Raw genomic sequence first — 15,186 nt, 5'->3', positions numbered from 1 at the left:
AATAGATAGCGAGAAAAATATTCTGGACTGGCCCCTGATAATGTAATTGCATTTTTCATGTATTTCAATGTTTATTCCTTGAAATGACGGGCATGTACAAATATATGTTTAAAGTGTTCTGTTATTGACTGAAAATTTATGGATTCATGTGTATTGTAATCAACGTTTGAAATGATTTCATACGCAGGCATACTAGTACTTAAATTGAAGCATAAAAATAGCAAATTTTTTTTCTCGCGCATCTGCTGTTAACAATAGCTTTGCGAGAAGCTACTCGCCAAAAAGCAAGAGTACACAAAATGCTTGAGAGCCGTTAAAATAATTACTAAGTAAGTAAAAAGTGCTTTTATGGAACTAAAATGTTATTTGCACTCAAGATATACAATGTTTTATTACTTTCATAGGTAAAATAAGTACAAAAGTTTAAAAATTATAGGCAACTGTGGAATATGTACTTGTTGAATGCATATATATGTTATTTTTTCTTTATTTAGAAACTAAAAACAATCATACATACTAGTGAAAAGTTAATGGACCTCCTGGTGTGACTTTTTCTTCACAGTTTACAATGTTAGAATACTGCACTATTACAATAAATCTAATTTTTCCCTTCTACAGTTAATGGTTGTTATCATGCATGGCTTCAGCTAATGAAAACTTCTTTAACGGTTACGGTCAACTCGAAATAGCTCTCCAGGTCATAAGGTGCTTTTCTCCGCACACACCCCACCTCTTAGCCGTAGGCCTTAGGTTCCACCACCCGGGGGGTCCGCGTAGCGGGCCCCCCGCACGGCTGGGTGCGGCGGTCGAAGGTCATAAGGTGCTGCTGCCGTATCGGGATAGTAGGGTTGCACTCTCTCCATCTATTCCTTCTCAATGTTCCGCACCATCTACCGAAAACTCCTCTCCCTCACGTCATTGAAAGTCAACGAAAATAACGTTTTTTTTTAAGCTTTAATTTCGAAGAATTGTCGGTCCTCTTTATATTATCAAAGATAACCTACAATCCCTTTCTTCAGATTTCAATTTCGAAAAAATTCCTGGAGAGTACCCTTGAGTCTCTTCTCCCTAACATTACCTAAGATCATCTAGAATGCATTTTGAAGAAAACAAATTTAAAAAAAAAAAAATTCGAGGGAGGGGGGAGCAGCGGATCTTTGCTCTCATTAACATTGCCAAAGATCGTCTAAAGACGTTCATTAAAATTATACATTTTTGTTTTCATGCGATATCGCGTGAAAAGTTCCTTCTCTTCACACACACACAATAGTTATTGCACATAAGACTTTCAAACACTGACTTGGGGGGGGGGGGTAATTTATCGCTAACAAACTTGTTGAAGAACTTCAATTGCAAAAAAACATAGCCCTCCCCCCCCCCAAAGAGCGTCAATTGCACCTAAATTGACGTTTTGGGCCGTGAATCCCCTCTCGCCCCCCCCCTCCCCTCTAGTGTTTCCGAACATAGCTTGCGCATACGTTTTAAAACTCTGATTTTGAAAAACGTTTGAGGGGATTTTTCTAATACCCGCTCCCGCAAACATCGCCCAAGATATCTAAAAATAGTCTAACAATACGCTTTTGAAGCTATAATTTCGAGAGCTTTCCGGGGGAGTACCCCCGAACCCCCCCTCATCATCTGCTCGAATATTACATTTTTTACAGCGCAATTGTTCGCATTATTAACTCATTTTCTGCACATTCGTAAATGCAATTCTCCTAATTTGAGTCATCAGATTCTAATGGCGACTTCCTCCTAAAACTAGAAGCTGTATCCGCTCTCTCTTTTACATCTGTAAAAACTTAAGGGAGGGGGGGGGGGGTGAGTCTCCTCTTCAAGAAGCAAGTCTTAATTAAGGGGCCGGTTGTCTTGTAAATGCCAGCGCCGGTTCATGCTGTCCCATCCGCCACTGGGTATCTTTAAAGGTTTAAAATATCTTTAACATTAAAGTGGTGCATCTTATGGCACTGAAACTGAAATTAATACTTTAAGACCTAAAAGACCTAAATCACGCAAATTGCCGCCTCTAAAATTAAAATGAATTTCTAGTTAAAGTCCAAACTATGTTTTGCATATCCAAGCACTGGTACACACTCTAAATTGTTATGTTTCATATTTTCCATTGAAGCAGTGAATCTCTTTCTCTTATGGTGCTGGAGCAGATATTCATGCTTTAAAAAAAAAAAAGCTTCAACCTCAAAATTTGCTGCCTTAGGCAGCCTTCTACCCCAGGAGCCGGGCCTATCTTGGAGGAAAAAAGATGCACAATTATGCGGCCCTGTACTATCGCATCACTTTAATTTCACTTTTTTTTAAAAAAATAAATGGTGGAAAATTCGTAACATTGTAAGCATAATTTCACTTGGTTCTGGAAACAGGTTTTTGAGAATTACCAAAGAAAATAAATCAATTTTTTCAAAATTGTTTTCAGAAGAAGCAATCATGGATTGCTTTCTGGGATAATTGACTGACACATTCTGGGATAATTTCATTGTCTGACTTTTAACTAAGGATAATGTTAAAAGGCTTGCATAAGAAGTGCTAAGAATGCCGCCTTATGCGACATTTCTGATTGCTTGGAAAATAACACTAGTTTTTCCTGAATGAGAGATATAAGGCTACAAGAAATTAAAGACCAAACTTTCAATGACATTTACTTAGAATGCAAACAGCATTTAAAAAAATAGCAGTAGAAGAAACAAACTTGTTGAGAAATCAATCAACTTATATAAAAAGTAGCCATCGCAAAAACGAATCCATTTCAAAAATCACGATGACAAAAACAAAAATTGTCACACAAAAACCTGAACGTCACACATTTATGATCAGGATTATTTTTATTACATTTCATTTTCATGCTTTTTAAAATGCTTATTTTCAAAATGTAAATAAATAAATGAGTAATCAAACATGGTAAAGCAATCCAGTTTTTTTCCTGAAAAGTATGGATAAACTTTATAGTGGATTTTAGAGTTCTCACCCTGGGAAAAAAGAAGAAAATGAGCTGATGTGTGCATCACATGACTTCCTTTTACTCCAATTTAATGTCATTTCCCCATTATTGGCAATTTTAATGTGATTCTATTGTTTACTCTCTAAATATCACCAACAGTGGCCAAATTGAAACCAAAAAAAAATCCGCCAAATTTGTCGCCAACTTGGCAACCAAAAGACTGGCGATATATCGCCAAGTGTCCGATAAATTATAACAGAACTTGAATTTACATCGAAATTACCAATGAATTCCCCCCTAAAAAGGAGCAAAAGATCCCTTTAGGAGTATTTGAATGCACCCGAAAGGGAAGGTACACAACTAGACCCCACTAGGCGTCTACATAGTCTACATACCAAATTTCAACTTTCTAGGACATATGTTTTTGAGTTACGGGAGATACATACACATGGACGTCCCAAGAAAATTTCTTGTAATTAACTCGGAGGTCATCAAAATGGATATTTTGCGTGTCTGTACATTCCTAGGCATATATCCACGTGTGGTCGGGTTGAAAAAAAAACTCAACATTCATTCGAGGGTGAGAAAATTGGGAAATTAAGGCCGATTTTTGAGTGGAAATTTTTTTGCAAATACAATACTTCCTTTTTTGTAAAAGGAAGTACAAAATAGAGATTTTTATGTATTTTAGTAATTTTTTTTCAGTGAAATTAGCTTTTTTTTTTGTTACAAATGATGGTAAAATTGTCATTTTTGCCCATATCTTGGCTAAAATAGACGCCACATTTGCTTTTGCTTCAAAATAGTAGCTTTAGTCACCATTTTAATCGTTAGTGGTAGCCCTGCACCAGAAATAAAAATATTGATGAAGGATGTTCACAAAGAGACACAACATTCTTATAGTGAAGGACAGAGTTTAGAATTATCAGTAAGTTCTATAAGAGATTAGTATCTACCAAGGCTCTGGAGATTACACACAGCTTCAGAGCATTTACAATGAATACAGACTAAATCAGTTGCATTCTTGAATCATGCAGGCTTTTGAAATTTAAATAAAATTAAGTTAACTAGTTGCATTGTTCGCTAAGAGGGAATATGTTTACTCTCAACATACTAATCCAAATGTTGCAAGGTACCGTTGACTCTCACAGAAGGCTGTCCACGCACATTTTAAATATTAAATCTTTGAATAAAATTCAACTACGGTTTTTATTTTAACATTATCCCAAGGCCCACTAGTTTCAGCAATTTAACTTATAACAAAAATTAATTACGATCATGATGCACAGCAGCTAAACAAATATTGAAGTCTTCATTTTCAATTGAATTCAGAGTTTTTTCAATACACAAGACTGAATACTGACAATCCTCATATACAATAATAGCCAATGATTATTGAGTAACGCTCCTGAAGTAACTAACAATGAAACTTGCGCCATGGCATAATAATTTGACAACATGTTTTGGTAATTGTTTAAAAGGCAGGGAAAGGCTTTATTGTGACAAGGCTGAACTGGATCAGGTAACTTAAATGTTTTACTGGTAAGACTCATTTCAAGGGAATGAAGAAACAAAAAAGTGGTCAACAATGAAAGCTATCTACTGGAGTGTAGTCCACTGGAGTTAGGGTTAAAATTTCAACCATTAAAATATCACTAAACAGAAAATTGCTTTGTTCTAATGTAGAAGTAATTTCACCCATCATATCTTGATGGGCAATTTTCTAGTATTATAAATAATGATGATGGTATTGATATATTTTTGAATAAACTAACTTAATTTATATTTTTTATGTGACTCAATGTTTTGCACCATTGGTGTTCAACCTATGGCCTGCGAAGCTGATCTGTGTGTCCCACAGTTTTGATCCATGTAACATATCCAAAAGTAATTAGTGAAAATGTCACAAATTTGGAGCCAGATATTCAGAAACTGGTTTCTGAAAAACAGTGGCATTTAATAAAATAAGCATCAAGTAATTGATAACAATCATTGATATGTAATTTACTTTCCTTTTCCATATTTTCCCATGTTATTTAAAAAAGAATGAAATGTTTTAAAATTTTATTTGTGTTTTGGCTTGTGGAAATGATTTTAATATGAGGTCAGTGGCGTAGCTACGCTTTCTGCTGCCCAGGGCGGTTCCTCAATTTGCCACCTTTTTGATGAGAAATAGTTAATATATTTAAGAGTCAAAAGTGTTTTAATAAAGAAGAAAATAGAAAAAAAAATTACCTTCTTATTTTTCTTGCAGAAGTCAAAAAAGGAATTCAGAGGCCCACCGAAAAATTCCAAAAGTTAAGTCAAAGTTCAGAGTTTTAAGCAATTTTTGGTAACGCTTCTAGAAAAGAGACTTTGAGTTTCCTCCAGATTTTTTTTCCTTTTAATTGAAATCAGTTTTATGCTTTCTTTGGTGATATTAGGGGGGTTGGGACTTCTCAAGGAAATTTGTCGAAATTGAAATCTTAAAAAAACATTTTTAGGCTACCTTTGGATACGTGAAGATATTGGGGAAGGTTCAGCGGCGCTATCCGGAAAGCTTTTCAACTAAACTGAAACACACTTAAATGTAGGATATATCTAGTGGTGTAAGGGCCTTCCCTGAATCCAACAAAGACTGGATTTTCCTCCCGAAATATTCTCAAGGTTGAAATCAATTTTAGTCTATCTTTGATGACGTTAAAGAGAATAGGGAACATTCGGAAGCTCTCTAGAAATTTTCCGATGCCAAAGTTTCAAAAACGCATTTGTTGGCTATCTTTGACGGAATAAGTCTCCAACTTTTTCCAAAAATATTGGGAGGTCAGATGGTTTTCCCGTTTCCCTATGAAATGTTTTGAAAATGAAGTCCTAAAAACGTGATTTCAGCCGTTGTTTGAGAACGTTGTTTTGTTGAGAAAAGAAGGCTTTGCAGTCTTCAGTCAGAAATTTCTAAAAACGAAATTTGGAGCCAACTAGGATGATGTTAGGTGATTTCGTGCACATTTGGGATCCCTACCTTATTATTTTTCTGACATTTAAGTTTCAAAATCCCAACTTTAAGCTATTTTCGTCCTTAATACACATATTAGACTATCTTTAATCACGTTACAGGAAGGGTCAGGGCTTGCCCACCCTCAAAAATTTGTCAATATTGAAATTTAAAAAACTCAATATTAGGTTAAAAGATGAGATGTAAAGGGATGGAGTGGGCGTTATCCCTTGGAAATGTTTCGAGACTCAAAGCCTAAAATTGCACTTTTGAGCTGTTTGGTGACGTTAAGGGATAGGAAGGTTCGGTTGCTCTTCCCGAAAAATGTGACACCGCCATCAAACTGTAGCTTCAGATCAAGGAAGAGAAAAAACTAACAATATAATGCTGAGATGTACACAAGAAAAACAATGCATTATATTCCTTCACATCAAAAATATGAAAGTGCCGCCTCCCAAAAAGTGCCGCCTGGGACGGACCGCCCCCTCCTAGCTACGCCACTGTATGAGGTGCGACCCTCTGGCAGAAAAAGATTGTGTATCATTCTTTTATACTATTAAGTAAATATTGTTTAGTCTTTCAATTGTTTCATTTTGCTTTTTTAATCAGCAAAATTTGTAGCTTTCACCTAGTATGTGTGAAACTCACAAATTTTCCTTTTCGCTTCTATTTTTTAATTTACTTATTACTATAACTTATACTTTACTTATTACTTAATTTAATATTACTATATTTCGTTATGCCCCCCTCCACCCACCTCTTTGTTTTTTTAAGTCTCTTCAAGATAATAATTTTTTACTTACCTTGATATTCAAGGTTTGTGGAAGTCAAAATAAAGGGGGGGGGGGGGGGAATGCTAATATGGTTCAAAAAATATTTAAAATAAATTTTTTCTTCTATAAGATACTACCTTCAGTACATATGCTCTTACACACAAAACATGAAAAAAAAGTTAAACAGTTCTGGTAACAACATTAGTTGATATTCCATAACTAAGACCCTATCACTGATTATTTGCAACAACAAAAAGAATTTTAGATTTTCACTTTTCTATGAAAATCTTGGCAATAATATCTGAAAAGAACACAAATAAAGATTACTTTTAACTTTATAAACATTAGTTAAGCTAAAACAATACCTGAGTTGTTTTAACGGTAAGAAATATAGAACTCCTACAAAACATATTTTAAAAAACTGACATTCTGATTCATCATTACATTGGATCATAGTGATGACTCAGTAGGTTTAACAAAATAAAATCAAATTAAAGGACCATTAGTTTGTTAGTAAAAAAAAATGAATTCAGGATTTGGGTGAATGAGAGAAAGAGAGAGAAAAGGGAGAGAGAAACAAATTATAAAATGTTAATAATCACATGCCTTAAACTTTAATCAGGCAGATTTCCTCTAACAATAAAAATAAATAAAAGAGAAAAGAAAGAAAAAATGAAACAATAATTATTTACATCTGCCTGATGAGCTAAAGGACCAGATTCCAGCAATGTCAGACACACCTCCAAACATAGGATTTTTTCGTTGAGCTCGCTCCATACCAATCGGCCTTGGTAATTTGCGATCCTCACCCATGGGCCCATTAACACTGTGATTCTCTTGAAGATTCATGCCAGTCGGAGATGGCAAGTTACTTCCTTGTGGAGAGGCAGTGGGAGACATGGCAGCCATAGGAGATCCCTCATCTAAACATTGGAAATTAAACATTAGTTTCCGGCGACCACAAAACTGTAACAAGAATGCTGAGCTTGAATACTTTTTTTTTCTGAAAACTTCATTTGAAAATGAAATTTCTAACACAGTCTATTATTTTTGTTATTCTATTCCAATTAGATGTATTACTGAAACTGATAGTTGATCTAATACTGATTTTAATTTTGAATACAACCAATATTAATTTTTACAAATGCCACGCACTAATACTTATCACCTTCTGGCATCCCAATATTTTTGGACAACATAATTAAAATCTTTAAGTGCAATGCAGTGTCCAAATGCAAGCTGTTCATTAAAAGTCCAGAATCAAATAGGCTGCAAGCTGGTGAATCCTTGAGTCAAATTTTAAATAAGTGGGCATTTAGACAATCGTGTCCGATTAAAACCCGAAAAATGGCAACAGCCGAACTTTGTGGAAGGTCCGGAACAGTGGATTACCAACACATCAATTGTAAGTGATTACTTTAGTGCTGACAGGACAATATAATAAATTTATAGTGATAAGGTAGGGATTTGCACTGAAAAGTGCATGGCCTTGTTCACAACTACAAGAGAGAATTCACTTCCTTAGTTAAGGTGATAACCAATGAGCAAAACATTGATAAGATCAAAATCGCTTCCATCTTCTGAAAATCTACCTCTTTTTTTTCTGTTGAAGAAAATACCTTTATAACTTGCAATGATGCACAGTGGATCTAACTGGATTCATTTGGTAGCATTGCAAGGCTTTATTTAGCCTACAATGTGTTCTTGCTAATGAAAATTTCAGTATTGGATGCCATGAAAAGTCTCATTGCAGTGTGTGGGTTTATCTCCAAATTGTGCTCTAGTTTGCATCTAATTTGCCTTTAAAACTGTATTTTGAGCATATAAAAGCTTGGCTTTTGGAGCATGGAGAAGAGGAAAATCAGAAATGGGTAAAGCAACTTTAGATTTTTTTTTAAACAGCAATCTACTAAACAGTATAAGATTTTCAATCTTGTTCAGTGCAGGAGATGGAGCAAATTGACAAAAATAGCAAAATTGAACCATATATTTTAAATATCTGCAAATGTTCACTGAAAAATCTGGCAGATAGATAATTTATAGAAAACAACAGAAAAAATAAAAAGACACAGAAAAGTTTAAAATAAATTTAAAAACTGAATACCTAACTTGAAAGAGGGAAAGAAAAACAAAAGAAAAAAAAGTTTTTACTAAACCATGCAGATTTTCTCTCCATGCAGTAAATCTGAGATCAAAACCATCAAGATTATCAAAAATCAAAATTTGAGGGAGATAAGCAGTTCCCAACATGAATTTATAAATTTAAATTTGATGGGCAGCTAGATTTTAGCAATGCTGGGTAATTCCTTACCTTGCTTTTAACATTGTTTTCAAGTACTTTTAAGCAAGTTTTAAGACTTTTAGTTTGCTCTGCATGAAAACAATTCACATAGGCAATTGCTTTTGCAGTCCAAATAATGTAGGACATCTTTAACAATCAACTTGAAACATTAACTTTAACAATTAACTTGGTAAAATAAGTACAGCATATAAATGTTAATATATAGTTCATATTTAACTAGGCTTTGTGCATTAGAATATTACTATAAAGCAGACAACAAAAGGTAAAAAACCTGAATTTTAAAATTTTAATTAATTTTGCCACAAATTAATGCACACACATTTCATTCAAATATGATTTACCATAATTTTGAGAGTTATACTGTGGCAAATTCAATGACCGAATCAATTCAAATTTGAGATGCATACCTGCCAACATTCAAAGAAAAAAATCCAGTAGATTTTTTCAATGTAGCGCAATATCGCTTTTTTCCATGTTATTGAGAGGAAAATAGGGATTTTTTTTTATCTTTTAAAGTACAATCATATGCAAGTTCCTTGAGTCATATAAACAGAGTTTAATTAATGAAAATATTAAATGGAAGAATAAAAGTTAAAGTAATATTTTTTCAATGAAAAGTTATTTAGGGAAAAAAAAGAATTTCAATTATCTGTAAAAATTCAATCATAGATAAGTTTTTTCAGGTTTTCAACAAGATTTAATCTACTTTTTTCAGCCACAAAGTGCCCGATAATAGCGGTCATTTTGTGTACAAGAAGAAATGTTGTATTTAAGCAACATAGGCTTAGCGATGAGTGCGCGAAGCGAGATCGCAAACGTAAACAAGAACTGATGCTGCCAGATTCCAATGTGGTAAAGTTTGAAATTGAGTAGGAAACTTTCAAACCATGGAGTAAAAGCTTTAACAACATGGAGAAAATCTTTTAACATGAAAATAAATTTTCATGTTAAAAGATTTGTATTAAATTGCACAGTACACTGTCTGAACCAGTACATCACTTCCTATTAACCGATTTTTCATGTTAAGCGTTTTCGTGATAAACATGTTTCACCGTACACTAAAAATAAAATCTGAATGAATAAAAAAATTTACCCATACAAACAGAGATGTGCTGCAATGAAACAATTTCGATATTTTTCTTCAAATAATGAGAAGAATTGGAAGGTCAATAAGAACTCAGAATGGAGCAATATTAGAAAAAAGGCAATAGCTCGCACAAAGGCTGCAACACCAAATATGAGATTTTTGATAGTCCAAAGAGAACAATTCATTTAAAATGACTAAACTCCATGTTAAATATTGCTGTCTGGAAACATTTTTGTGAATAATATGTTAAACAAACAGGACAGCTACAAGAGGATTCTTGATTTTTCAAATTATTCACATTAATCAAAAATATCTTCTATGAAAGTCGCAGCAGTGTCTTTTGGTTATAGGCAGGAATGTATTTACTAAGCTGACATGGATAAGATTGAATGAAGAAAATGCTGGCAGTTTTAGTAGGAATCAGACATGTGACCCAAACAGGATGAAAAATACTGAAATAGCTTAGATGTGTTAATACAACGCCGTTAGTATATCCGACTACAACTGAAAGCTCTCCCATGTATTTTTGTACCTATGCACATAGCAGACTTTTTTAATTGGATGCATGAAATCAAGCGGAACATGCTGAATTTAACTTCCAATGTCCCCTTTTCTTTCTATATACAGTATTTTGCTTTCTCAAAAAATACTGAATTCAGTAAAAATAAAAATCACATGTCTGAGGAATAAAAATTTTTTTACTTATCCTTCAGTAACAACCACACTGCTTTAAAAATTAAGACTATCTGAGATAAAGTTAAAAAAATTAGGATTTTTGAAGAAAAAAAAATGTACTAACCTTTAGAAGATGTTCCAACAGATGGTGTAGTACTAGCAGATCGTTGAGTAGGCCTTATTCCAATCATCGACTGCAATCCAGGGTAATGATGAGGGATATTTCCATTATTGGGAACCACCGCCGTAGGATGGTGATAGCCTGACACCATACTTATCAAAGGCAATGTTTCAGTCCCTTGTGACATGCCACTGACTACAGGTCCAATAGCTCCAGGGGCTGGACTTGAATTAAAGTCTGTCTGTTGCTGATGATTTGCAACATGGTGAAAATTAAACCGGTTTAATGCTTGTGCTTGGGCATTCGCCATCGCATGAAGTGGAAAATTGGGGTTTATTCCATTGCCTGAAGCAAGGATTGGTCGAAACTGTGCTATATGTGGAGGAACAGTATTTTCTTGAAAAGCATTGGGACCTGAAGGTAACCTTTGCAAATGATGCATTGGAGGAGTGTGTTGAGCCATTAATAAAGAAGCTCGACTAGAAAAATCAGGGGCATTAGGATTTAAATTACTTTGCACAACTTGCATATTTCCATTACTAGATCCTTCTGGAAGTATAGTACCAACTGAAGAAAGGGGAGTATGTTGACTGAAAGTGGTATTTGTTCCTCCAGGGCTAGCCAAACTAGAAGCCATGGGATAAGACTGAAGTCGATTTGCGTGGGAAGACATTCCTAAGCTCTGGTGATGGAAAATTGCCTCTGATATTTGGGAGGACATGTGTGAAGGAGGGATTGCTGGACATCCTCCTCCCGCCAGGGATCGGGGCAATTCATTTAGAGCTACATTCTGTGAATCAGGAAGAGAGCGAGATAGATGGTTTGGTGGAGGTGGGCTTGGAGCAGCCGGTGGTGTAGAACGCCGGTTACAAGAAGATGCCGAGGACGGAGGTCCAATGGGACCCAGTGGTGGAGTACAGGGAGCACTACGGGGTCCACTACCAATAGGCCCAAAGTTTGAATTGTTTGCTCCAACTTGTGGAGTACTACTTGATGCTGGGGAGCTAGAGCAGGCACTAGGTGAAATATGAAGATTTCCTCTGTATCCAGGAGCTTTTGCCACATCAATCATTAAATCTGTCTCACAATTTTGAGGAAGAGACAAAGTAAGTGTGCTCTGAACCGGATTAGAATTTTGAATTTGGGAAGCTACAGAAGTCACTCCAGAAGCAGCAACACTGGCAAAATTTGGTTTTGTTTCTTTGTCTTTTTGTCCCCATACACTTTGGGCAACTTTGGCAAAAATATTATTAAATGGTGAATATTCTTGGGCCAAGTTTGACTGTCCGGGAGCAGATCCTTGCGATCCAGTTGGAGAAGTTGATGGAGGATTGCTAGTTGAAATAGATTGGTTGCTTGATATACCAGAACCAACAAAAGGTTTAGACTGCATTGGAGGCTGTGAAATGTGCATTCTAGATACTGGAATAGAAGTATTTTGCTGAGAAGTTGGAGAACCAGAGGAGAGTTTTGGAGAATGATTTGAGGCAAATGGTTGGACTGAAGAAGGTCCTGTTCCACCATTATGTCCCAAATTCATTTGAGTATGTACCGCAGTTGAAGGTGGTGCACTACCAGCCCTCTCCATGGTAATAGGAGAAAATGTAGAAACTTTAGTGTCGGATGTTGCAGTTACTTTAGTAGTAACTGTAACTAAACTAGTTGGGATAGTTTTAGGAGTTTTGCCTTGGGCTATCACTGCCATCGTGTATGATACTGTAGTTTTTGTAGCAGTTGTGCTTCCTGGTTGAATAGAGTTCTTTTTCTCTTGAGGAAACAACTGCCTAGCCACCGGACTTTTATCAACAGTAGATGTTGTGACAACCCTTGCAGACACAGTAGTTACATTAAGAACAGGAGACGTGGTACAAATCGGCACTGATGGACGAGGAACATTTGCAGGAACCTTCCCAGAAACCACAACTCCAGTCCATGCATTCTGTGCATTATTTAGAAAAGGAGGTGTTGCAGTCGTGCAAACAGGAATACCTGGCCTTATATTCTGAGTATTTGTTACAACAGAACGAATTTGATTCGTAAATGGTGGTGTTGCATTTGCTGGTAAACTGGGAGGTGGAATGGAAGCTGTTTTAGTGACTGATACAGTGGAATTCCCTGAGGTCTTTGCAAATAGTTGCTGCCTTGTCAAACTTTTATTTTGGCTGGAAATTGAAGTTACCTAGATAATGAAAGGGAGGAAAAATAAGAAATACAGGTTCTCATAAAGGGCAAAAATTCAAAATTCTACACACCTGCTAACCTCCAAGAAAAAAAATCCAGAAGATTTTTTAAATTTTATTCAGAAGATTTTAACCCAAAATTAAATCAAACAGGACACCTACCCTCTTTACATTTAACAATATGAAATTACTTATGAATTTCATATCAATTGAACTTACTTTTGTTTAGTAAAAATTACTTGTATTGCTTTCTTTAAAAGTTTGGAAATAGCGTTTAATAGTCTTTAAAAAAAAGAACAAAGCAAACACAGCACGAACGTGACGCATGACATCATCTTTCCAAAGTTTCTTACTTTGAAGTGTCCGGAATCTTGCAACTTCAGTAATTCGCCTCAGAATCTGGTTAAAAATTACTGGCAGCAAAATATGTCTCTGGATTTCAGTTCATATGCCAGATAGATTAGTTTTTCTATCTGTTATCATGATGAGAGCCACATTTTTGATTTAAATATATTATAAATTGTGAATAAAATATAACAACGTATATAAAGTACAAATTCAGAATGAAAAAAGGTTAAAAAACCAGCAAACAGCTGTTTCGGCATTCTAAAATACAAGTGCCATCATCAGTGCAATTAAAAACGAAGACAGGTTCAACCCGACTAAAACACAGTCGAGGCGAACTTCGTTTAACCTTTTTTCATTCTGAATTTGTACTTTATATACGTTGTCATATTTTATTCACTATGCAGTACAAAGTTTTCAACTACTTTTTATGTATATTATAAATTGTTCAATACTTCCTTTCTGCAACTTTTTTGCATAAATTGAATTATGGCTGTACATTTGGAAGGTTGATATTGCAAAGTTAATCAGATAATAAATTTAAAAATTCTTGAAAAGTTTCTAACCGAAAAATTTTGAGGTGAAAAAAGTTTTTGATATAATTTTCCGAAAGAAAAAAATTAAACGAATTATTAGCTTCACAGTGTTGAACGCTGTATGACCGACCACCAATTAAATTTTCAACTTCGTTTTAGTTGTATTAGTGCATAGTACCAACTCATCTCCATGATAATTCAGTCAAAAAAAAAGAAAGAAAAAGTTAAGGTAAATAATTTTAAAAACAATTATAAAATGGCACGAAACAACTTTTTTTTCTTTCCATCTTGAAATGTATTTTGACTTTTATAATAGTGATGTAAAATACACGGGTATTTATTTTTAGGGGTAAATACCCAGGGTATTTACCCGGGTATTTATTTCAAAAATTTATATTCAACTAAAATACTTTTCTGTATGTATTCCACTATGTATATACAGTCGACGCTCATTATAACGACCACACATAATAAAGACCGTCCCATTATAACGACCAGTGGTAAAAGTCCCAACTTTATTTCTATGAACTCTATGTTAATTTGCTTTCATTATAACGACCTTTTTGTATCGTCTAATCCAATACAGCGACCGAATTCAGCGGACACTATTTCTGGTGTTCTTTCCAATAAACAAATTTGTAGCTTGAAATGACTTTGATTAATGTTTATGGACATCTGCCTGAAGTTTTCAATGTCAAATCGAACTTTGAGAGGGGTGGAGGGATTACCATTCACCACTGCTAGCACAGAAAAAATGGGAGGAAAAATCAAGAAATTTCCAGATTCCTAAGAAAAGGGAGTTGACAGATGTGTTGGTAGTTTGGTGTTTGAATCAAGTATTTTTTAAAATTTGGGGTTCTCGAGGGACTTTTAAATGCTTCTTTGAAAAGCAAGAAAAACACAATTTATCACCTATATCTGAAACAGAAAATAATGTTTCGCAAAAATCACTTCTGTCAAAAAGGCAAACATCTGTCTGGTTTTATCTTCAGAAAATGTTGTGGTGGTAGTAGTAGTAGTAGCAGATTTGCAAGTGTGTAACATTTTCCTCCCTATATTTTCTACTTTAAAATTTGTTTAATATTCTGTCATAATATTTTGCACACGATTTTTCTAAAAAAATCCCATGATAAAAATAATTTGGGCATTTAACTGGTATGTTTGAAAAAGTACCATTTTTTTTCGGAACAGCGGGGCATGCATGATGACCGTGTATATATTTTTTAATTATACCTCTTATAAC

General features: G+C 34.8%; 1 protein-coding gene across 1 annotated transcript in view; it reads right to left on the bottom strand.

The window, feature by feature from the left end:
- Positions 1-15,186, bottom strand: part of LOC129220619 (ankyrin repeat domain-containing protein 17-like) — a 195,540-nt gene that overhangs the window by 22,576 nt on the left and 157,778 nt on the right. The window contains 2 exon segments of the mRNA XM_054855048.1: positions 7,390-7,620; positions 10,886-13,061. Coding sequence (XP_054711023.1) covers positions 7,390-7,620; positions 10,886-13,061 — 2,407 coding nt within the window.

Source organism: Uloborus diversus, chromosome 4 (assembly GCF_026930045.1).
Source record: "Uloborus diversus isolate 005 chromosome 4, Udiv.v.3.1, whole genome shotgun sequence".
Classification (NCBI taxonomy): domain Eukaryota; kingdom Metazoa; phylum Arthropoda; class Arachnida; order Araneae; family Uloboridae; genus Uloborus; species Uloborus diversus.
Note: the sequence above shows the minus strand (reverse complement) of the source record. Positions and strands in the feature narration are given on the sequence as shown.